At 35.8% G+C, this 25,345-nt stretch overlaps 2 protein-coding genes across 5 annotated transcripts in view; both read left to right on the plus strand.

Annotated features, from left to right (window-relative positions):
• Positions 1-7,111, plus strand: part of LOC124155567 (eukaryotic translation initiation factor 2-alpha kinase-like) — a 29,226-nt gene extending 22,115 nt beyond the window's left edge. The window contains exons 14-17 of the mRNA XM_046529510.1: positions 1,799-1,981; positions 2,707-2,871; positions 5,295-5,387; positions 5,848-7,111. Of these exons, the coding sequence (XP_046385466.1) occupies positions 1,799-1,981; positions 2,707-2,871; positions 5,295-5,387; positions 5,848-5,940 (534 nt within the window). The 3' untranslated portion in view covers positions 5,941-7,111. The remainder of the gene's footprint in view (positions 1-1,798; positions 1,982-2,706; positions 2,872-5,294; positions 5,388-5,847) is intronic.
• A 636-nt stretch (positions 7,112-7,747) lies between these two features.
• LOC124155568 (protein bric-a-brac 2-like) lies at positions 7,748-24,953 on the plus strand. Of its 4 annotated transcripts, none has more exons than XM_046529511.1 (7): positions 7,752-7,789; positions 7,907-7,962; positions 8,253-8,445; positions 8,687-8,872; positions 10,140-10,638; positions 13,124-13,213; positions 22,183-23,528. In XM_046529511.1, exons 3-7 carry the CDS (start codon positions 8,260-8,262, stop codon positions 22,728-22,730), a joined length of 1,509 nt encoding a protein of 502 aa, XP_046385467.1. In that variant the 5' UTR covers positions 7,752-7,789; positions 7,907-7,962; positions 8,253-8,259; the 3' UTR covers positions 22,731-23,528. The 4 variants fall into 4 exon arrangements, with proteins under 4 accessions (XP_046385469.1, XP_046385467.1, XP_046385468.1 ...); XM_046529512.1 differs by having other exon boundaries at positions 7,754-7,789; positions 23,437-24,953; XM_046529513.1 differs by lacking the exon at positions 8,253-8,445 and having other exon boundaries at positions 7,748-7,789.
• The last annotated feature ends 392 nt before the right edge of the window (positions 24,954-25,345 follow it).

Consider the following 25,345-nt stretch of genomic DNA (forward strand, 5'->3'; position numbering starts at 1 on the left):
GGTGGTCTCCTCCTCTACCTTGAATGCATGATCCTAACGTGACTGTAGCTAATAAATCCACTCTGGTAAATGCAGTGGTGTGCACTGAGATGAAATAAGTGACTTCAGTAACTAATATTGCTTGCACTGTATGCTGAAGGTGTGGAGCATATACAATACAGCTTGCTAGTAAACACATGGCCGTTACCTTTACTTTCCATTCATAAGCCTCACTCACTCTTTGAGGCTCTGATGATAGCCAATAGAAAGCCAGCTGAAATAGGCTTGTAGCAATTTTGTAGCCTTGTTTGTTATTATAATTCTTGGGTACCCAAAGCAGTTACTGTAGACTCTCGGTAATATGAACAACCTTATTACGAAGTTCTCGTTATTGCGAAGTAAGTTGTTAGTCCCGACAAAAAGGGCCATCCAATCTATAGTAAAAGAAACATTATTACGAAAGTTTCCTTATTACGAAATTATGAACCTCAGTCCCGGTCCCAGCAGTTATAAAATGGACTTCATTATGAAGTTCCACGAATAAGCAACGGCATTTTGGTGGATATACATGCGGTCCTTGACTTTCGTACAATTCACACTTTGCTACATTCCAAAGTGACACCTTTTACTTGACTTCCGTATGCTAAATTCAGACTTTCAAACACGTCTGTAAGTAATTTTTTTTAATTCCCGCTGTATTCACTGTGCATCCCAACATTCAACTGTTTCATATAGCAGTACATATATGCGAACAATACGAATGTATACGATCAAGGGCAGTGTTGACTTTAATCAAGGTGATTTTTTTTAAGAGTTGCATTGCCAGCTATAAAGCTCCTTTATCGAGAGAAGAAGAAAGCTGTAGTTCAGCCTTCATCAGAGAGAGTTTTCAAAAAAGTTGATTTGACACCATCAAACAGCTTTCAATAAATTTAGTAAATAAAAGTGCTTCTTTCTAATTTTGTCTTTGTGTTTGAGTGCTGTTGAATTCATGTACGACGACTTTTACACTTTCTCCCTGGACAAATAATATCCAAGAACTTTAATTATCAAATACATATGACAATAACTGTCAAATACGTGGCATATAAAGGTATAGAACTATAGCTGACAGTAAAAACGGTAACAGCCAATGGTAGTGTGTGACAGCAATGGTAGTGCGGGTTGCATAACTGCCAATAGAATACCGAATTCAGCCGAAGTTGCGAAAAGGCAACATAATGTTCTCAATCCAATTTTTACTTGATGTTGACTTCCAGACAAAATGTAAGTGTAATATCTATTAAGTGAAATATTGGTGTATACATAAGTATAGTGGAAGCAGAGACGAAGGAAGTAGATATTGTATGAATCATAGCCATGCGCAGGCCTGCATAGACGTTTTCCATAAGCCCTGGTTTCCTAGAACCCCTACTGCACAATGCCGTGATCACATGCTAGTTGCATTCATGAGAACACTGTGATCCCATTTTCCAAGCATCGCACTCAGTGATCAGGGATACGCATCAAATAAATTTTAATACTTTTAATCAAGGCTGTCATGAAAAAGACACACAGTTTTTGGACAGGCATTGGCATAGGTTTCCCAGGCATTAATCAGTCCATTTCTATGTTTTCTGATTTTTCTCTTTGTAAGTTCTACCTTGATAATGCCTGTTGCCGAGATAATGTAAGTTACTGTACCAACATGCTAATGTGAAGACTTGATACGACATTGAATATGATCATGTTTACTCAAGTTTTGGCATTGAATGATGTATGTCAGCTTTGCTTACATTTTTCACTCTATCCATTTTCTCTTATTTCTTTTCATGGTTAGCCCTCAAACATATTTTTCTCCCAGGAGGGTCAAGTGAAAGTTGGGGACTTTGGCCTTGTTACAGCAATGGTGGAAGCCATTGACCCAGGCATGTTAATCGGAAATGAGAGTGGCATGGATTCTACAAAATGCCAAAGGCATACAGCTCAAGTAGGAACTCACCTCTACATGAGTCCTGAGCAGGTAAATGAGGCTACATTTTTAAAAATAATACGAAGTTTCGTATTATCTATTTTAGTGCCTGTTGCAATGTGCTGCAATTACCAAGGTATTTGTGTCTTTTTAATGAACTTTTAGGTTTAAAATGGCCAAGATTCGCTCTACAATAAAATCTCTTCATAACAAATTTGACAGGACCAGTAAAATGGCGACTTCAGTGTGTGGTGATTGTTCATGTGTTTGTGTTATGTGGGTTGCATTGTTGCAGGATGAGCAAAGCTTTTATATTTGTACATACTTTGAAGATGTGTATCATAAATACAGCAGCTCCTGTGGCCTACTGTTTTGATGTTTCTTGAAGGGCTTAGAAATTCTGTCCACGGTAATAATTAAATCATGCCCATAACAAGTAAAGCCTCATGTGCGATTGACCTCTCTCACTAATGGGTAAAAATTCTTGGCCACTTCCAAAAGTGCTGGAAGGCTGAAATGTTGCACAGAGTTGTGGGACCTAAAATAATTTGCAGGAAAATTACATAAACCCTGACTTTCGGTATCCTATCCCCCAAAAATATTCAAAATGGCACCATTTCCTTGAGAGGTTGAATCATAGAGTGAGATTATATTAGTGGAGAGGTCACTTCTATGTTTAGTACACATGCACAACTTCATTTTACAGAGATTTCACTGTATGATTTTATGTTTTTTTTGCTTGTGTTGTTAACCATTATTTATTTCTTTATTTCTAGCTGATGGGAAAGCCATATAACTATAAAGTGGATATCTATTCCTTGGGACTGATATTTTTTGAGCTCTTGGTTCCATTTTCTACCCAGATGGAGAGATGGAGAACACTGAAGGATCTCAGAGAAAACAAATTTCCAACCAATTTCCATATTGAACATCCTGCTGAGGTGAGTCATGGTAGTGGTTTTTTATGCAAAAAGGAGGAGAACATGATAGTTGCCTTTTGTTGAGTTGCTGCCTTTGTCCTAATACCTATCTGTATAAAATAGTTCCCGGCACGACTCAGGATCCATTATTTTTTGACAACTTCATCTCTTCCTGTTCCCTGTTCCAAACACTGAAAGAAAGGCAATCCGTTACAACTGGAACCACTCAGGAAAATAGTACTGGATATTGCCTGATTGAAGAGTCTAAGGCTCTTGGAAAAAGCCTCAAGTCTCAATTGATAATGCTTTTGACGAGGAATCTGAATTGTCCGTGGTCAAATAGAATGAAAGCTCTGTTGTAATTGTGGCTAGAAACACATTGCCAATTTACCATTTAGGAAGAGCCTGTAGAATAGATTGTTTAGAAAGAAAAGATGTAACAATTCCCCAGCCCCTCTTCATTGGGGATTAAAAGAAGCCCAAAGGTGGAGTAGATCCTCACGATAATACAAACGTGAATTATAGAATCAAAATAACAGGGAAAAAGTGGTGGTGGCCATTGTTTACAAATTTACTGGATAGTGTGTTTACTAATTAATGGAAAATCTATAGGTAGGCTACTGGGCACAAAATTTCTCAAATTGATTTTAGATCATATGTTGTGCTAACGTCAATCAAATGTGACCGATTAAGTGATGACAATCACAAAGTAATGCATGCAGAAGGACCATCAAATCAGAAAAAAGACAAACCTTGTCAAAATTCTTTACCAGCAAACATTAAAAAAAAGGTAATTTAGGTCATATTATAGAGAAAAAGGTATCAAGGAAAAGGTGCAGGTAATGTAGTAGGCACACTGTACCTTTTTGTGTAAAATGTAATGTGCCCTAATATCCAAACATTTTTCATAATTTTCATAAATATAAATAAAAGGGTTTTCTTATTGTATGAATGGTTATTTAATAATTTTAACCACTAATCAATGTGTTTCTATGCGGTTATAAAGGAAAAATTGGAAAAGAAAAAGATTTTAATTTCTCACGGTATGTTAACCGAAGTACGTACATATATATACCCACATACCGCCAAGGTCAGAAAATGCACCATTATTTTTCTGGTATAAATAATTTTTTAAGGGCCTCAAATTTTTCAATATTTCTTTTCTAGTACCTACTAAGATTAAATATGATGAAAATTTTAAAATTTTCTACCGAATGTTAACCTTGGCCGTTAATGGGTTAACACATTTTCTTCTCCCTAGAACTTCTCTAGTGGCCTCCAGAAACCCACTTTTGATATTTGTCCAGCTATTCTCCACTGATTTCTCAGTCTGATCTAATCCTATCTTGCTCTCCACAACTTCTTGAAAATATATAAACATTTGTTAACAAATGTACAACTTTCAATTTACCCTCAAAATTTCTGAAAAATTGTTTTGAATGTAAGTATTTTTTCGTTCCTAGTTTTAGTTTAATAGTTAATAGAACTATTTTACATATCCTTCTCAATTGGTCCTCCTGGTTGCATTTCACATTGTATGTGTGCTTATTTATGGAATGTTCCTTCTGAATGATAATTTGTGCATAATGTACTGGTCCCAAATAACCGGAATGTTCTGTACACATTGCGTAATTTCTAAAAATTTGTATACCAGAATGCTTACCCACACATTTATTGTACACAATTTTCAAGTATAAGTCTCCACCCCTTAAAACATATGGTTTTTTTAAACTTGTGATAAAATTTAAAATGAGAAGTCATGTTATACCAAATGTACAAATAAATCGATGACATTTTTTGACACAACCCTACCTTCCCTGAGAGGTGCTGGAAAACATTTCTGACCAAAATTGACTCCGATTTGCCTCGTATTTTAAAGGTATTGAAGCTTTAGGCTATTATTTGTTTCATAGGTATTGAATTAGGAATCAAATTCTGTTTTTTTATGTGTACTAGTTGTTCATTCACTGTCTTTGAAAGTATCATCAAGGCAGAAAATTAAGATAGAGAAAATTATCCCAACCCTTGGTTTTCAAGGGTGGGGGAGAGAGCTGATGGTAAGTGTGTGGGAAGAGTTGGAAATTTTGAACTGACTGTTGGTCTGAGGTGAGGTAGGGCAGGGTGGAATGGTGACTGTCTTCAGGTGCTGGGAGGGTTTTTTCCCCATTAGCTGAGGGAGGTCAAGGAGTGGGGAATGGAAGGGAAAAACATGGTGATATTTTGTTTCCTACTGACAGCCTGAAAAATCAGTAAATTTGTTCAGTGTACCTTAAAAGGTTTTTAGTTTATAATTACATACTATTTTTAATGTCCTGCTGTCAATAATTTTTTCACTAAAAACTGAAATTGTGATTATTGTATGATTTAAATTGAAGGGGGTACATTTATTGGCATCAGAAGTTAATGCTTTGATTTTAATTCTCATCCATTGCTCCATACATCAGTTTCAGCTGTTGAATTTAATGCTCTCCAAGAATCCAGATGATAGACCTACCACATTTGGGATTCGCTCAAGACCTCCATTATTGGAAATGCAGGTAATGCTTTCATTTTTCTCCTTTTTTATAAGATTTTGTCAGTCTTTTTCAAGTAAGAATTAACTACTTTTATGCTATTATGCCCAGTTTTTTATTGCCCCTTATTTTAGTATTGTCTCCTCCTCAAAGGATTACTATTTCTCTTACTTCCCATGCTTAGGCATAGTTTGCAATTCCAGATCAATCTCACAGCATTATGTTTAATCGGCAAGCACTTATTCCATGCTGCTAATTTGAGTCTCAATTATAAAATGGGCCTAAGGGAGCGGTTATAAGCACAATTTTGGCCATTTTTGACCTCTCTGCCCCCATTGTAAGCACTTTCACACAATACACTTTGAAAAGCATGTATGTAAAAGAATTTGGTTGTGCAGTCATGTAAAATGGGCATGATGGATGGTACTTATTGCACTTGGTGCATATCTGATTTATTTAAAAAACCTTCATTTATTTTTTTCAGGATGCCTCGATAAATGAAGTATCTAAAACTCTCTACTATCATTTGCCTGTTCGCAAGGATTCCTCTAGCGGCTCACTGTCTCAGTCTAGTTGAAGAGAAGGGATCCTGTGAGAAGAGTAATGAATTCATATTTGTGTGATCAACTGTGCCTGTTGCTAATAGTTTAATCAGAAAAACCCTCAAATATGGTTTTAAAAAAACTCATGCCTTTGTTTCCAATGAGCAATTTTTAGTGTAGTAATTGATACATATTTGCATTTACCATCAATTTCATCAAGTGATATGATAGTGGTGAAAATTTGAGTGGTATTATTTGTGAATCAGGAAAGTGAGCTTAGTCAATCTGTGCAAGCTGGAATTTTAGGTTCAAGGTAAAAATTATGTTAAAATTTCTTAACAAATCATTTTTGTTTCCTTATTTATTTAAAAAATGGCTGGAGTGATTACTTATCATTCCAAAATGACTGATTAGTGTTTCACCTAAATATGGGTTTTAAGAGAAGCATTGAAGATAAGAGCAAAGAAGTGTGAAGTGCCTACCTTAACCCCAAGTATGTAGTTTGTAATTGGAAAAATATTTTCATTATGTATTTGGAATACATACTATGTTTTTATATGCATCTATTAACTGGATCGCATGAGTATGCTACAGCTCATTCCATCAAATGTTCCCTCATTATTTCATCATCAGTTATGAATATTTCTCATTTACATCAGCATCTGTTGTAACTGTGCTTATCTATGATGTATACTTGGAGATGGAAATTTTTTGTCAATTTTGTTTGATGGGTCTGATTGGAAATTGTGTTGTGGTTCCTGATGTGATGGAAGTGAGTGCTTAGCTAGATGCCTGCTCTTACAATTGTCTCCCCCATTCATGTTTTTATTTTACCCTTTCGATGATTACATTCCATTTATTTATAAAAATTTTAGAAAATTAGGTACATTTCCATTAAGCAACTATTTATTTTATAATAATTGCCTTTGGTGGGTTTAAGCTGTAATTTTAAAGGAAAAAGCCAAGGCTGTTCAAAATTAATATGAATATGAGTACTCTCGTTGATTATGTAAAACTTTTTTATGTAAAGATAATAATTATGCCTCAGTATTTGCAGCTCTCATTCTGTGATCCATGAACTACAAATATGTGAACTTTCACAAGAGGCAAGGTATGATTTTTTATGACTCTGTGGTTAAATCATAGTTAGGAATAAGAAGCCTTAAGTTATTTTAAAAATAGTGTAAATAAAATTTATGAATGTTGGCCCAATCTTTCATTTTATTGTAATGTTACACGGCAATGATCATGATGATAACCTTATTGATTTTACTTGTTATTCTCAGGAGCTATATAGCCCTTACAATCATTGCAAGTCTGTTGGCATTCCATTATTTTGAGCTTCAAGTCGGGCTTGTATAGAGTTGCCAGATCCATCTCGAGCTCTGCACAATGAACTAAAATGGAGTAAGATCAATTAGTTACTGCAGAACAGATGTGAAGGTCACATCAATCAATAGATTCTCACGTCTCATTTCCAGCATTTGGTCTAGATATTTCTTGAGTTCATTCATAGCATCGTCCAAGATCTTAATTTGTCCCTCGAATTGCATATCGTCGGGATTTTTTGGAATATTTGGCCTAACTTTGTTGTCCATTGTGAAGAGTCATCAATTGGACTAGGAATTATGTTTGATAAAAGTCAATTCTAGCTAAATCGAAACGAAAACAATCATAAACTATGGAATTAGCTATCCCACGGTGAACTGACTATGTAAAGAGATACGTTCTCCTTATTAAACTATTTTAGCCTCTGCAATGGTTTAATACGTGTTCAAATACAACCCGCCGTGGCCGTGACGCATTGATGGGATTGCGGGTATCTGTATTCTATTGTTATCAAACTTTGCAAGGCAACCTAGGTCGCGTGTTTACCTATTGCGAGTAAGTATGGCTTTGTACGTGGTAATTTGTTACAGGAATACTTTTTAAAAAGAGTCTGGTACCTCGTTAGCCAAATTGAGCGGTGTCTAATACATTTTCGCATACTTCTGCTGGCAGTTTCTTCGACTTTTTTCTGAGGCCTCCAATAGTGGACACCATCTCCAGAGGTTGAGGTAAGAATAGAACTGGGGAATACTTGACCAAATACTTTGAGTCATCTGCATGAACATCCCGCGTGTGCTAAGTATTTGGTCTATCATCGGTATGGATGGTTATCGTTTGTTATTTTATTGTTGTGGCCGATTAATTTTGATTTAATCACTTTCTCGTGTGAAAATGCTTCTTCTCTCAGCCTGACGGGAATGCCTCTAATCGTACTAATTGAATGTTTTAACTTGCTATTACTTGCATCCAGAGTTTTCGTGTTTAATTAGCGCAAGCCACTTATGAATATGCCGTGTAGTTTCAGAATGGGGTCAGATCAGCAATTCTGCCTGAGATGGAACAACTTTCAAAGCAGTTTACTTGCCTCATTGCCTCAATTGCTTGATGCTGATGACTTGACGGATGTTACGTTATCTGCTGGTGGACGCAACATACGTGCACATCGGGTGGTGCTTTCTGCTTGTAGTCAATATTTTAAAGATCTTTTCCGGGTAAGTTCCATGTTCGTGATCCTCAGGGTCTCTTCTTAATGTCATTTAACTAGCTATTACTAATGATCTGTGCATTTTAATTTAAGTGCTCTAGGCCACATCCTTATTAGACATTGGTAGTTGGAGTGTTAACTCACGTTATATTTAAAGTTTTGGATCTGAAATAAGGTAGAATGCCTTCATATTCCCAATAATTTGCAGTGAAGGTGATCGATATTTGTTGTGTTTTTATGCCCTGCAGGAAATGCAGTCGTTCCAGCATCCAGTGATAGTCTTGCCACAAACGACTTTCAGTGATCTGTGCTCATTAGTGACTTTCATGTACAGTGGAGAGGTGAATATTTATCAAGATCAGTTGGCTGGATTACTTTCCACAGCTGATGTTCTTCACATTAGGGGCCTAGCGGAAGTTCCTCATGCCAATGGTGTAAGTATGCATATGCTCCGTATCCTATTTTGCAGACGATTTCAGCAGCGTAGACTTAATGATCCCAGAGCAAGAAGTTGCGTATCTATTAATGAGACTGCTAGGAAATGGGCCCAAGTTTTTTATTATCTGAAATTAGAGATACGATAGGTAGTGAACTCTTCAAAAATATGTCCGGGTTAGCTATAATTAAGTAGAATGGTTAGAATGTAGAAAATAACTACTTTCAGAAAAGCCTATTTAGTTAGTGACTCCCTTTTGTATTCGTCCGATTAATTCTTAAATAGGCGTCTTAACTACTCCTCAGTCTACTTCAAGTCACTTGAGTTAAACTATATTAATCAAATCTTTATGTTACTTCTGCTATTCTTATCGTAGTTATTGATCTTAATCGGCTGTTTCCCTGTATGCCACCGTACCTCCATGGTGGTTATTTTTCACATGGAACTTGCTTGCAAATTGTTGGTAGAAGTGTTGCCAGAATGTTCATGTAATGATTCAACTGTTGTGGTGACTTACAAGTTCACTTGCTGAAAAAAAGCTCAGGACTTATTAATGTTATTATCGCTAGAGATCTTATCCTTCCTGTGATTGTAGGAGTGAACATGTTCAATAGCTATACATAATGAATTACTCATGTTTGTTTGCATACCTGTAACTCAAGATGAATTAAATAGTATCTCCTTTTATTTAACAATTTTGTTATCCCTCTGTAAGAATATGGCAAAGTACCTGAGTTGCTGTATAATCCCCCCATTTTCTTTTGATTGTCTATGCATTAGCCATCATCATACAATTTTGATCTACATTGTGGCTATTAATATCAGTCATAAGCAATATGGGGTGAGGGTGATAAAAATGTAGAGTGTGAGGTCCTGGACTGTAATCATAATTACGTTAATAATTTATTAGCTATTAAGCTTCGATTAAGGTCACAAGTTCCTTCACCATTGCTGATTCTACCTTTTGAACTCACTTGAATGCCAAGATCGTTTCTGCTAATGTAGTGATCTGATAGGGAAAAGAAATCTTGAAATTGCTTTTGTAGAATGATTTCAGGTTAAAGTGCGGGAGGCTTTCAAAATATTCATATGATCCTGCCATCTGTCTGAGCCTTAAGTCATGAAATTTAGTGAAACCTCCTTTTAATTGTTTTTGCTCTATATTTATGTTCACAAAAAATCTTTGCCTTCCTTAATGACTGTTTCCCCAACGCATGCTCCATGGCAATCACTTACGGTTTTGGTGCTTTTGTTGCAAAAATCAGACACCGTTGAAGAGGAAAGTCGAAGAAAATGTTCATCAAGATCCTGCCACCAGTAGCCATATTTTGCAGAAGAGGAAAATTAGTGAACTTCCTCCTTCCATGACAGTAAATGAAACCCCAGCCCATAATCCTATGGGAAAGTTGAATAGAATTGAGAAGCCAGGGAAGCCTCTTATGGGAAAGAAGAGAAGTATGGAGAGAGATGAAATGGAAGACTTAGAGCAGCCGCCTTTTGTTCAGGTAAAAGTTGAACAGTGTGTGGAGGCAGAGGTGGAGTCACCTGTACAGCATACTCGTCCAAAGCCATACCTACATCATCATTCAGCCCCCACTCTTCATGCTGTGCAGCCCATGCCCCCAGAGAAGCAATGTCATGCTCCACGGGGTGGTGACAGTTACGCTTTGCCCCACCCAGTTGAAGATGCCATAGGAATGGAAGGGGAAGCTGGGTATCCCGAAGGAAACCAAGTGCCTGTGTCCACAGATGCTGCTCTACAAGGTAATAGTCCTATAACTACACTCTGAAGCCTAGTAAATATGTATGTAATTACAGGGTTGTGAGCATCGGGGAGAAACAGGAAAACCTGGAATTTTCCTGGGGGAACCTTGAAATTCTGGGAGAGTCAGGGAATTCCCATAAAAGTCAGGGGGAAACTTGGTTAGGAATTTGTCCTTATTTTACTGTCATTGAATTTATATGTCAGTCTCTCCTTCTCTTTATTTCAGCAACTAAAACTATTTTTTTGTTACTTGGGTGTTTGGAAAATGCCTCATCATTTCATGCTACATTCAGATCTTATTCTTTTTACTTAGATCATCTGAATTATGTACCTGAGCATTATGGAACGTAGACACAGAGCAAGATGGGTCGAAGCTTGGTAGATTCTCAAACTGCGACAGGGCAGCAATAGCACAAAATTTTAACTATTCCCTTTAAAAATCCCTGTTAGCTTTAAATATTTTGAGGTGGTTGAGCCTTTACAATGCTCCACTGTCATATGTATTATTTAACCTGTGAACCGATTAGTTTACATGAAGATATTATTTTTAAAGAAAACAGGTTTTTTATTTCAGATAGTGAAAGAATTCATCAGTAAAAGGTATGAAATAAAAATTATTGTTAAAAATGGTTTTATTGAATCTTTAAACAAATCATTTTTGAAACCATCTGTAAATTTATCCTTAAAATTCCAAATGTTTTAACTTTCAATTTCAAACATTTTTATGTATAAATTTTGTATGGGCTGCAGTTAACTATTTCCTCACTTATTTGAATGGCAAATATCTCTATTAGTTCTTTGCGTGGTAATTTCTAAAACATGGGGCTGCGCAGACCCTTGCTTCACAATCTCGTCAGATAAATCTTGACTCCTTTCAGAATTATTTGCTTTTACTGCCTCGTCTTGAACAGAACAAGGCACATTGTCTTGTTGGATTCTGTTCTTTTCTATAGGCAGGATATATTCAGGGGAGTGCCGTCAAGTTAGCCTTAGAGGTCTGGGTTCTGTTGATGGATTGCTCCATTTGGCACAGAAGATCCCACTGTGGTTTTTCTCAATCATTTCCTGTACCAACTCCATTCTGTTTTCCAGATGTGTTTTTGAACCATTTATCTTCTTCTAGAGCACGTACAAATTCTAAATTGCCCGATCAAGTAAATGTTTTGTGAAAATATGTAGTATTTGCATTGTTACTTTTATCGTTATAACTTCTTGAGTAATTACAGGGTAGTATATCAGATTTTGGTTCATCCAATCCACATCACCCAAACTTCATTATAGTCGACTATTACTGATGGTTAGGTGTTTTCACCTTTTCTCCCAAAAACCATAATTTTGGTGGTTGCGAGACCTGAAGAAATCAGTGCTACATCTTCTCCATTTCATTACACAAATTATTCCTCATTGGTACCCCGCAAAATCTCCTCTTTTCAGCCTCTTATTTTTAAATTCTTGTGGAATGTCTTCCCTAGAAGTCCTTACGGTTCCAAATTCATCTGTGTGGTTTCTAACTATTACATCTACTAGTTCTGGAGAATTAGTATATTATATCCATATCATAATTATCCATAACTACATAGTAATATTTTCATAATAATGGCTTCATAAGTGACAGAACAATTTGAGTTGACACTGGTAGATGACTGTACTTCTCTCGAACTTAGTGCCTTTCCTAGTGAAAAAATGGTAGACCAAGTATAGCCAGTCTCTGCGTTACAAAGTATGAAGCTCTTTATGCCAAAACAAGATTTTTCAGGGGAAGATATTGCTTCCACCACAGTTTACCTTAAAGCATTATTATGTATAGCATAGTATACCTTAGCATTAGGCTCTCACCAATGGATAAATCCCTTTATTGTGTCAAGAGTGTTGTGTACATTGTATTAATATGCTGAAACACAGGACATATCTTGTAAATTTTGGATTATCAAGATCAAAGAGTGGGGAATGGAAGGAAAAAAAAGTGGTCATCAGTAAGGAGTGTATTTCCACATGTATCCTTAGGGAAAGAGAAATCACCCCCAAAGAGAAAGTGCCCCAAAATTTGTTTTCCTAATTTCACTCTATATACTTGCATCCCTCTCTGAATTTGAGTTTAATGTCACTCAGGACAACAGGAATAATTATTTTTTGCCTGCACATCGAATAACTGCAGTTAAATAAGTTACTCTGGCATCATTGTTGGGGTTAATAATTAGGGAGACTCCAGTTTTAAAAAATCTGGAAAACTGTTATTGCCTTTGGTAAGCAGTCATTTCTTGATGTACAGTCAATGATATGCTTTACCTTTTCTTTCCATCATTCACTTGCCTAATATTTTTCATATCCTTCCAGCTTCTAAAAAAATTAGCCAAGGCTTACTGAACCATGCAATTTTTTTACTTGTTTCAGTATTCCTTTTCTTTATGCAACCATCAAAATCAAAGCAAATCACATTTCAAAGTTCTGGTTAAAATAATATTTATTTTTCTACTTGTTTCTCAGGTCAGTCGTCTTCTGAAGATTCCGGTGGGGGCGGAAATGGATCAGGTGGAGGAAATACCACAGAATTGGAGCATCAAAATCTTGGCCAAGGTCAGGTTCATAAGAGTGGTGGGAGTAATAGCAGTGGTAGCACAAGTAGTAATAGTAAGTGTTTTGCCACATGTTTTGTTTGCGGGAAGCAGCTGAGCAACCAGTATAACTTGAAGGTTCATTTGGAAACTCACCAAAATGTGTGTCACTCGTGTCCTGTTTGCGAACATGTGTCTCGCTCACGGGATGCGTTGAGGAAGCATATGGCCTATAAGCACACGGATGATCGAGATCGCTTTCTTACGTGGAGGATGTCGTCAAGCACTACTACTGCCAATCCTCACTCATCTTCTCTTCCGCCATCATCATTATAGCTGCTCTTCCCTGGAATTAAGTTCACTCCCTCTTAAAGTTGTCACTGATATTGCGATAAACATCATGTCAACATTTTTACATGATTGAGAGCCAGCTCCATAGCAGTTTCCCAGCTTTCTTCAACCTTACTGTGTATTTTCTGGTCATTTGCAATTTTGCATGAATCAAAAAGCAGAAGTGATCTGTGATAACTCTTCGTGGAGAATCTTGCACTGGTTGGAAATATTCACTCCGCCATACCTTGACAACCTATCTCAAGAGTCTGTTGTATTTAAGGGCATGTTTAGCAGTGGAAGGCCATTCTTTTGCGCTCTTGCTTTGGTATTCTTGGTGAGGAAATATAGTCTTCCCTAAAATTTTCTGAATGCATCTGGTGAAGCCGTATCAATTTTACTCATTTTATTTTCAATTTGGTATAATTTGGACTGGCTTAGCATCCTTTTTCATTTTCCATATGTTATGTTCATCTCCAATTAGTGGCAGGTGAAATTTGAGTTATTCAATGATGTGAAAGAGGCAGCTCATTAAGGAAGGAAAGGGATTAATGTCAAGTTGACCGGTTCCATGAAATCACAATTTTACATCTAAAAAATTGTCATTTTCCAAAAATGAGCCTTTATTTTCTGCTAAAGAGCATTTGCAAACTATGGTTATAATTCCAATCCTCATATTGTTTAGTCTTATGTGTATCACATACATCATGTACTGAGGGGATTTCAGTGGTAGATATCTCTACTTGGTTGTTGATAAAATGACTAAAGACTCGTTTTCAAACCTTCAGAATTGATGAGCTGTTAAAGTAAATGCTATGTGAAAGGGAATATAGAAAATACTGTACAGCCTCTGAACCAATGTTCATTCCCTTACATTATGGAAAGCATCCATTACATTCTGTGGAAATAGGCTCTTTGATATGCCATCATTATTTATTGAAATCTAGTCACTATAAAAATAAATTAATGATTAAGTTGCTGTGCTGAATTATATGATTGACTGTTACATATTTGAATAAAATTTCACTGGAAAGTGAAATTGTCATGCTTTGTGCGTGAATCTTTTAGACCTTAACATTACTGATAGTCTATATCTTAAATACTTTGCAATGAAATATTTGTAGAAAAGGATATGTAGGGGTTTGGGGCAATGGGTGCTACTTATTATAGGATGAATTGTCTGCAATTCGATATAATCCAGTTCATAAGCAATGCATTTGATGTGCCAGCATTTCCAAGTTTTGTTGCCAATATCCTACATTAGGTGAGCCTATACCATTACATTTTTCAACTGATTTAGAAAGCTGTGATCAATTTTGAAGGTTTTGTTATATACCCATACTTATTTTGGCTTCGAATGAAAGGGTGCTGTAATGGTAGCTAAAGAATGCGGAAGTTTTGCAAAAATCAAGGTTCATTGTAATTATGTAGAATCAGTGAATTTTTTCATCGATTTTTTTCATTCCTCTAAATTATTGACAGACAATTATTGACATTTAAATGTTTGTAATAATCAGCGATGCAACACGTGAAGGAACCGTACATGTAATTGAAATCGTAGCACCACAAAAATGTTTACTGCTTGTGTATCATGGATTTATAAAACTAATTCTATAAAAGAAATACTTTCATGGTTCTCAATGAATAGTGTAATGTATTCATTCTGATGTTGACTAGCAATTTACGTTTACATTTTTGGGTGTTCATAGAAATTGCAGTTGAGAAATAACGTATCCCAAATTGTGATTTGTTTTTTTGCGGTTTCACTGAATAGTCATTCTAATTGAAAATTTACAAACGTATGGATTACACATTAATGTTTTCTAAATGGTTTGTAGTTCAGTCCTCTTAATCACCAGGGAATACTAATTCAATTGCATTTTTAATTAATCCTGCTTCACATTTTTTATTCCATTGTGTCTTCTTGCTACTCCTCTTCAATATGAATGGTGAAAGGGTGCTAATTCTCTGCTACTTTCTGCTCTTTGATTCCTGGACTATGGTGCTATGTATCTTGCATATTGAAAATTATAGCCTTGAAACATAAACTCACTCAGAAAAAAAATATTGGCTATTTTCCATTATAATTTTTACAAATCTATAAAAATTGTCACTCAGTGCTTTGATCCAAAGGTTCATTTGTTATGGAAAGCAGATATGCTATCATAGATTTAATTGAAGTTATTCAACTTTTTTGTTTTAATGATGTATCTGATCTTTCTTATTTATTCAATCATCACCTTCATATACCTATCAAATTTGCTCTGCCTGGTCTAAGTTTTCTAGGAGACTTCTTATTGGTTTATTGGTGACTTGTTTCTTAATGCTGGGCTTTTGGAGCTGGTTCTGAATGTGTAATTGATAGTTCCATGGATTTAACAGCAATTTCAGTTTGAAAGGTGGAAATACATAGCCGCAGATAAGGCAATAGGTATACAGTAATGATAAATTTTGAAACTCTGTCCATACTGCTCTTTTTACCCCTTCTCCTATTTTGTCATAATTTTTCAGTTATTCATTTCCTAGTTTGACAGAAATTGCCATTGGTGCTGTGAGCTTGAAGTACAGCCTTTGACTAAGACATTGATTATGAATTTTTATATAATTCTGAATATTCTAGTTAATCAATTCTTCTTAATCGCCTTATAGACCTAGTAAAAGGTTTATCTTGGGCGTTTATATTTTATGTGTTAGTTAATGATCCCTTATACGTTGCTACCTTTAATGATGCAACATCTCTTTGTGAATCAACCATTGTTTTGTGAATACTTCTGTTTCTCTGTTCATGAAAGTAAGGGCTCGTTTAATTTGCTTTATCCGAATCAAAATCCAGCTTCCATGCATTGGTGCCTAGGTATGGCCTACATTGCATACTTGTTGTTCCAATTTTGAGTTCATCTCATAAGCTAGCAAGTGCACATGCTCTAAATATTTGGTGCACCCAGGGTAATGAATGGTTTTTATCTGTAGCCAAATTGTAATGGTTGTGGTCATTTTTTGCCACATTTCTATTGCTGGACACTTCTGTGTTTGTTGTGGTCTCATAACATATCAGCTAATATCTTACGTTTACCATACTTCAATTTTTAGATTTGTCCAACGTTTTTTTATGAACAAAGAAGGAAATTGATAGTCATGTTTGAATTGGATTATAATTATCTGCCATTTGAAATGTTTCAATTCCTTGATACAAGGTTTTTAATATTGCCTTGTTGGCTCATTTTTTGTTAAGACAGGACCTTTTCCAATATATTTATTCAATGGTCTTTTACCTGTTAAATGTTTTATGGATTTTTTTACCTGATCCTGATGTGATGATACTATATCTAAGGATTTTTGTTGTGTGATTATTTTACTGAGTTTAACGGTTGAGTCACCGTTACTATAATGAGAAAGGATATAAAAAATATTTTTTAAATGTTTGTGTGCTCACCTGACATTTTGGCATTTAAAAGTTTGGTCTTTCAAAGATACCTTGTGTGCCTTCAGCTGTTGCATTAGCATACTGAATAAGTTTCTTTCATAATCGGTGAATATTTAAACTAGATAGTGCATCAAAAAGAATAAAAAGGCATATTTTCTTGCCAGTTGATGTATTAGACACTTTTCCCTTTTGTGAGAAAACATCCAAAATTATTATTCAAGTAAAACCTTGAGTGATCAGTTTATTCATTCCCTGTCACTTGTCAGTTGTTTTTGTTGTTTGAGTCAAGTTAGCCAGAGTGAGGTTTAGGTAATTGGCAGTACCTATAGTCAAAGTCCTTTCTACCTCAGGTACTGTATTTCCTCATAATTTGTTTTCATTGATTCGTATTGGTGGTAATTTTGTTTTGTTTTTGATTCTAATAAGACTTGCTCTCAAGTTTTTGGTGTAAACTCTTGAAATACTCGTGTTAGTGTGCATGTTATTTTATCTAATTAGAATCATGTTATGGGGGGATTATTATGTATCTTTTTAGGGTATTACCTGTTATCCTTTCATGAAGTGATGGAAAATCATTTTTCCTTAAATGTCAGGGCATATTTTGAAAGATGAAGATTTTAACTTAATGCAAGCATGTATAAAAATTTAACTATCATAATGCTCAAGGTGCATAAAAAATTGTTATTTATACTTAAAATATTTTACCATGTATATATAATTAGCAGGTGATACTTGCATCTTTTTTTTACAAAGTTGTGGTTATTTGTTGTAGCTCCAGGCAGATGAGTACGCAGTGTGTGTTTTAGAGAGAGCATTTCTCTCGATTTATTCACGCTTTGTGATATTATGCTGGTCACTTGTCTTGTCATTAGTTTTTCTCCAGCCAACAAATAAATATACAGGGTAATCGGAATTATTAATATTTTTCATCAATTGTTGCCAGAAGCAAAAGGATCTTGGTTCAATTAATCTTCACATACCTCAATGAAGAAATTGTCTTAAAGTAATTTTTACTGTAACTCCATATTATTAGTTCTCACAAAATAGATGAGTTTTAAAAAATGTGTTTTCAATATTGCTGATCGGAGCTAACTTTCAGATTATTTTCTAATTCATCTTGTAAATCAGCATTATTTAGAATTCTCAGTTTTCTGTTCTATCAAGGAATACACCGATGACAAGTTGATGCTTTCATCTTCCTTGTTCCATGGTGCCATTCTCCTCCAACTTCTTGAGTGCATCATGAAATTATTTTAATTAATGATTCCTTTATTCTCAAAGTCCCTGCGATGATTGCCTCAATTAAGGATATTTTCTGATATTAAATTCAAGTAATTAGGACTAAGTGACTGTGATATACCATGAATTCACCATCATGTGCTTTAACTTTTGATGTGCTGCCAAATGTTTAAGTGGCTCATTTTTGCAATGGTTCTTGTTCTTGAATTTTTTAGTTCTTAAAAATCCTAATTATATCAGTTTTTTGTGCCTTTTGTTATACTCTAACCATAAAGTCATAAATTCATTTTCTTACAACTTACAAATTATATGGAAAACGTTTTTCAGCAAATGCGTAATATTATAAGTAGGGCATCTCAATAGTAACTGTAATACTGTATTGTGTGGTACAATTCAACTGCATTTGAAGCTACAATGCTGCCATTGTTATGTTCAGCTTTGAAATCTATTTATCTGGTTTTCTGCTGTTGAGTTATGTGATTTTTTATTATTTTCATTTTGTCCACGTTTGCATTTTCCTTGTCATTCCATAGCCCAAATGTTGTTACCGATATGTTTCTTTGGGGTTGATATAATTAATCTGCAGAACTATCAAGGTGGGGAGTAAAAATTCAATGTGTCTGAAAAAAATTCTCATTGTTCACCATGAATCAAGTCTTAAAGTGACTCATGGAAAAGTCAGTTAAGCCTAATTAAGACAGTTTTTGTGATCTAGTTATAACCATAAAAGACAAAGTGGATGTATTTAATTTGGTTTTATTTTTGGAAAACTTGACTGTGATATGGATGAAGTTTAATGATGTAAGAAATAAAGACAAACAGCATTCCTTTTGTGAGCTAGTATTTTTTGTGGTTGAAATAATTTCAATGTTTTGTCAACTGGGGTGAATGCTGTATCTATCATGAAAGAATCATAACGTGAAATTCAAACTTTTTTAACAAGAGTCGATACTCAACATTTACCTTATGGTAAACTTGGATATTTTTCAGTGTTATATCTAGATTATTCTGTGTATCTAAAGAAAAAATATTTTTGTGATTTCATCTTCATCTTTCTTAATGCGACCACATACTAATTGTTATACCCATTGGTTTGTTAATTTATGAAGGATTGTTTATATGGTTTGTTAAGAATTTGAATTTACTTTGCATTATTCTTTGGTAAGGATTTTTGCTGAAAGTATATTTCACTTGAAATAGTTCATATGATATTCATCTGTCTCTACATCTCAATTTAATTTTTCAATAGTTACCATGGAATGCAAAGTTAAAGTATTGATAAAGTAATTCAATTTACAAATTGTGATGTTGTTGAGCTTAAATTTGGAATATCATGTCATATCTTTGACTTATTCAAAGATTTTTTGATACTGCTTGTGAATAATCAGTTGAGTGGCAGTGAAAATCAAATTATCAGTGTAATTTAATATGGCTGCATTTGTGACAATCTCCTTGTTCAGTGTTCTGTAGCTGAATACAAGTTATACCATTTGTTTGATACCAAAGGATAATTGGAAAGTATGAATTAAATATATTGAGAAATACTTGTTCCCAACTCTTATTTCAGTGTTAATATTTATGGCATCTATCCACTGTCTGTTCTTTTCCATTCAGCTGTAAGTCATCAGTAGCATTAATCAGCCACCAAGAGATTCAAAATGAGTGATGAGTTTATCTAATTTTTTTTACCTATTTAGTTGCTTCTGCTGTTATTTTTCACTTTTGAATATACACATACAATTACTTATGAAACAATAAATAAATAAAATGTTTGGTGTCCAGTGTAGTTGGACAGTACCACTGACTGGGATTAGTAAATTTACATCTTGTCAAGCATTTAAGATATTGTGATTCATGGTCACATTTCATGAAATTATTGGTAGGAATTTATTGGACCTAATAATATCACAGTCTACATTGCATCTTATAGGATATAATTATTGACTTGTGTTTCACTTCAATTATTTTACTGTGTTTTACAGCCTTATATTAGACAGAGAAATTGAGCCCCTAAAAGTAAATTCATTTTCAGACTCATTATAACATCATTTGCATTGATATATTAATGCTCAGTGTGAGACCTCCAGAAAACCACCATTTATAATCCCTAAGTGTTTAATATTGAGAAAGCTTAGCCTTTTTTTTGTGCTACAATTGTCAAATGTTTCACTCGTGTTGTGTTTAATGATTGGGATATTTCCTGTTATAATTTCAAATGTTATTCGTCCTGGGACTTAATTAAGTGAATTTCGTCTGCCCTGATAAATTTATTTTCTGGAAATAACTTAATCTCGTGATATTCCAGTGCATGCTTAACCCTTTTGCATCTGTGGAATGGGCATTTTTTTTTATTTAGAGACGTATTATAATTGTTTTCTGAGTTTTTTTATAATGAGTAAAGTTTCTCGGGAATCCATATTTTTTTGTTTGAGTGTTATGTTGTGAATAGTTAGGATGTAGATGTCTTCCAATAAAGCTCTCCTTTTTTATTTTATTTGTGGCATGCTGATTTTTCATTTTCACTAAGTTAATGTCAAACTATTTGTTGCATTTTCCTTAAAATATAATCTTTTGGTGATTCTGAAGGCTTTTATGCAAACTTTTGGCATCCATTTTACAAGCATTGGTAGTTAAATTGGTCCCGTGGAGGTGTGCCAGATCTTCTGTAGTGTTAGTCCAGAGCTTTATTGGAATTAAAAATAGGAGCATAATGGATTCAGGTTAATGTTAGTTTTTTCTACTGTATCTCTTTCTCCTTAACACGTTCGCTGTAGTGTGACCAATGGGTTGTTAAGTCGGAAACAAAAAACTTTCTGTCTACTCAATGTATGGTAATCTATGTGATGCAACCAGAAGTTAAGTGTGACCTACCGGTGGGTCTTGGTGTTGCCAGAATGGGTGATGCCACGCAAAATTGCTGACCATCTGCAACTTAGCTCACCACTTAAAATCAGAGAAAACCCTTTGCGCGTGCAGTTTTGTGTGAAAAGCATAAATTTCATGTGTTACACAACTTCACTCCCTGACTTCACTTCAGAATAGAGCTTTGCAATCTAAGTTTTAAAAAATGGGAATGGCACCACCAGTGTGTCACTCTCTGGTGACACCCTCTGATACTGGCCTCAGTCTAATGTTCAGGTTTGCGAAAGCCCATTAATTAGCAATGCCTAGTCTCAGCAGTGATCTCATGCCACCTTCTTGATGCACTGTACTGGGAGGGTCTCAAAATAAGGGCCTCTGGCGTAGTCTCAGTTACTAGGGCTCTGAATGGTGGTTGTTCCTCCCCATGTTCCCCCACTTCCCCTCTAGTCGCTTCCATTGGCGGAAGTCCCCTGAGTGCAGTGCCATTTCTATGTGGCCGTTAATCCTACCCGTGGGTTCCATCGCAGTTTCTACCTGGCTAGTGCAATTTAGCTGCGCAGCAAACGTGTTAAGATTGAAAGTTGGTCAGTGGTGGTGAATGTTAGGAGCCGTCAAATGCTCTAGAAGTACTTGCCATATGTGTATGAAGCATTTGATGCAAAAGGGTTATAGCTGGTAATTGTGCATTGTTTAACACCCCTTCATGTGTCCAAATGCCACCTCCTGTTCTTACCAGTGGTCCTCAACCTTAATTCTCTCACGTAAATTACTGTATGTGAGACAAGTTCTTGTGCTTTTTCTGAGGTTTTAGTGTTATACACTTGGACCCTTTGTGTTATATAATCAAAGTCAATATTATAAGTTTGGTTGACTGGACTGCACCTAAGTATCATCTACCCAATGGATTATTTATTATACTTTATATTTTCATGTGTTATATGGCAGTTACTTATGTTTCTCGAGTAAAATTAACACTTTTGCTTGTGGTATCACCCTCCCTCATGTGGACTGCACCTTGGTTGAGCACCCTTTAATTTAAGTGCAGAAAACCATTAAGTGTTTCACATCTCTCACACCCTTTGTTCTCCATCCCTCACCCTCTCCTCCCGCCTCCCTCCCTTTCTCCTTGTGGACAGGCATGATCATCTTACCCTCAAACCAGATCCCAAGCAGCCGTCAAAGCGTCAACTGCCCCGTCTGTGGACGATTAATCTCTCAGAGGCGCAACCTCAAGCAGCACATGAGGACTCACGCAAATCAAATGGATGTGCCAGCAGACAGGAATAAGTCGATGGTTTGGTTGGGTGATACCCCAACGACTCGACCCCTTTCTGGCCAGCAGCTATACCCACCCTCCAAAAACAATGAGTTGGTAGGGCAGCCTCAGAACCCTAGTCCTAGAAGGGCTTGGTTTGTTCCAGAGAGTGGAAAGAGGGATTATCCAGAGTCAGGGGCTTCCAGTGTGATCAATAAGGATGGAGGCGTGAGCAGTTCCATGTTGTTGCTTTCCAATATGATTCGAGTTGAAGCGGAGGATCCGGACAGTGACCGGTGCAATGTGCCTGATAATTGTTGGATAGGCAGTGAGAAGCAAGTGGAAAGTGAGGAAAGGAACGCTAGTAATCCGTTGCTGCCAGAGGAGTGGTACCTCCAAAGGGACGCATCTAGTGCTGATAAAATTTGAGTATGCCTTTCAAAATAGTTTCAGGTATTATATTTATGGTGACAGCTATCATAAGTTACCTCCTTTAGATAGACAGCATGCCATTCCTAACATCATAGACATTAATGCCCCACAAAAATTGTGATAGGATACTAAGCAACCTCTAGGTCTGATTGTGGCATTTATCTCAGTGATGTGATATGATATTATTTGTTTAAAATTGCCTCCAATCACGGAAAAATTCCCAAGCGAATCTCCCAAGATGAGTAATGTGAAATTCTGTGTATCTATTGTGCAAAGTTTGTTTTATTCTGATCATTTTCAGAAAAGTTATCATGATGTCTTACTTCATGTGGATAAATTTGTGGAGAGCCGCAATTTTAGGAAATTTTCAATTGTAATAATCGATGATAATCAGTATCATCATCTCCATGCAGGTTTAGTATGTTAAATCTTGAGTAGAAAATATTTCATGGAACTACTCTAATGATGGCTGATGTTTTTAGCATCTGGAAAGTAATTTCTTTGGTAAGCATGTTGTACAACACTTAGGTGTAGCCAGGTATCACCTAGCTGAAGCATATTGTTTGATGTTCATGTTGATTTTTTTGTTGCTTTAGGTTGAGCACCCCTGGAATATGACAAATGCCCATTGTTGTGTGTTGTGCCCCTGTGTTCTCTTGTCTTCCTCATCCTGTCCCTTTCCTTTTCTCCTCCTTGTGGACAGGAATGATCATCATCCCTTCCCACCACATCCCAAGCAGCCGCCAAAGCACCAACTGTCCAGTGTGCGGGCGATTCATAACACAAAGACGCAGCCTTAAGTCACACATGAGGATACATGCAAAGCAAGCAGAAGTCGGATTGGAGAGTAGTAGGGTAAGCTCTGTTCTGGGAACTACTGTGAAGCAGAGCAGTTGTCAGCTGTCCTCCGTAGTTCCCTCATCAGGGCCTTATGGTGTTTCAAAATTAGGAGATCCCGTAGGATTTGAAACTGGCTCTCAAGAAAGCTGGGTTCGTCCTGATTGCAGATTGGAAAATGATGAGCGTGACGGCTTGCTCGATGATTATTGTAAGTCCAGTAATGGAGTTTGAAATTGGGATACTTAGTGATCTCAAGTTCTTTCCTAATGTGAAAGCCATAGAGGAGGTAGGTGTGACAATTTGTATTCACTAAAACAGTGAAAGTCTCCATCTACGCCAAATTTGACTGATAAAAGCATGGTTATGATTTTATTACTCCAGTTGTGTTCTCCATGATATAGTAATTGCTTGAAATTACTAATGGTACTATGGGTTGCCATGTAACTGCAAGTTGAATTGTGGCTCGACATGAGTGGATTCCTTTTGCTGACCTGTGAGTATATCCCCAGTAGAATTTATACTATTCATATCTCAGTATTATTTTTTTACTCAAAGTCAGTTTACATCCTTGGATCAAGGATTAATCAATCCTAGAATTGAGTTCAATACTTGCGTGTGTTGATTTTATAGATTTATTTTTATATCATATTTACTTTTTATGATTTAAATGTACAGTAATTTATTATGAACTAGTATTTATCAGTATTCAAAAGCTGAAATATATCTAATTCTTCCATTAGAGTGCTAATCCTTTTCCTCTTGATGTCATTATATTTGATTTTTTCTTTGCACATCTTGCTATAATCATTATCTTCAACAGTCATTTTCATGGTAGAGATGAGGCATTCTACTGAATTTGTATCGTAGTCTTTTTATGATTATGAGACCTTACTGGCAGTAAAAAGATAATCCTGACATTTTAGTTGTCCAGTGGCTGCCTATGGTCTTTCACTTCCTTTGAATATTTTGCATTTTAAATAGTGTGCAAGTGCATTTAAATAATGTTTTACCAGCAGGAAGTACTTTAGCAAAGATTTTGAATTTTAATGGCAGTGAGAACTAAATTGTACTTTTAAAATCTGAAGTAATTTTTTTACTGGTTGATGAGGAAAATGCTTCATATTGACTGCATGTACATACTATCCCCTAAACTGCCTAAATGGGCATATGGTGGGGGTTTTTAGGAATTTAACTGTTTACAAAGAAGAAAGAGATTCACGTTAAAGATATTTGACTAGAGAATCCCACTCTGTATTTATTAGTCCTTCATTGTTTGAGGGAAAAAATCCTCTGTGCATCTGTACAGCAAAGCACCTTATATCATTGTTTAGGAGAACAGACCTTTCAGACGTGGAAATAAAGTGAGGTTCTAATATGGTATTCTCTGTGTTTCTCTAAAAGATATTGCTCAAGCAATCTCATCCTAGCATGTAATATCCGAGTCTCTTGTGGCTCAGAGTGTAATTCATGTAAAAGCTATGTATGTAATACAGCAGACTCCCAATTATCCGTGTTGCGGATTATCCGTGCACGAGTTCACATTCCTATATTTTCCACGATCTATGTAAAAAAATAAAATCAGATGCAAAAGCAGCAGGTTATTCGCATTTTAATGCATGGCTACACCGGGTCTATTATTTCCATCAGAATCCCTTCCTTAAAATGGAAGTATTTTATTTACTTGCTGAGAAAGAATGCTTCAAGTTCACTTGGACGCCTGATCTAGCATTGCAGACGACAATCAGTGGTGGGAAAAAACTCTTGAGTAATTT

Source organism: Ischnura elegans, chromosome 3 (assembly GCF_921293095.1).
Source record: "Ischnura elegans chromosome 3, ioIscEleg1.1, whole genome shotgun sequence".
NCBI lineage: Eukaryota > Metazoa > Arthropoda > Insecta > Odonata > Coenagrionidae > Ischnura > Ischnura elegans.

Excerpts from the sequence above, each read along its gene's own strand:
- LOC124155568 (XM_046529511.1), top strand. The coding sequence starts at position 8,260 with ATGGGGTCAGATCAGCAATTCTGCCTGAGATGGAACAACTTTCAAAGC. Across the intron at positions 8,873-10,139 it reads AAGTTCCTCATGCCAATGGT|ACACCGTTGAAGAGGAAAGT; the intron begins GTAAGTATGCAT and ends TGCAAAAATCAG. Across the intron at positions 10,639-13,123 it reads CACAGATGCTGCTCTACAAG|GTCAGTCGTCTTCTGAAGAT; the intron begins GTAATAGTCCTA and ends CTTGTTTCTCAG.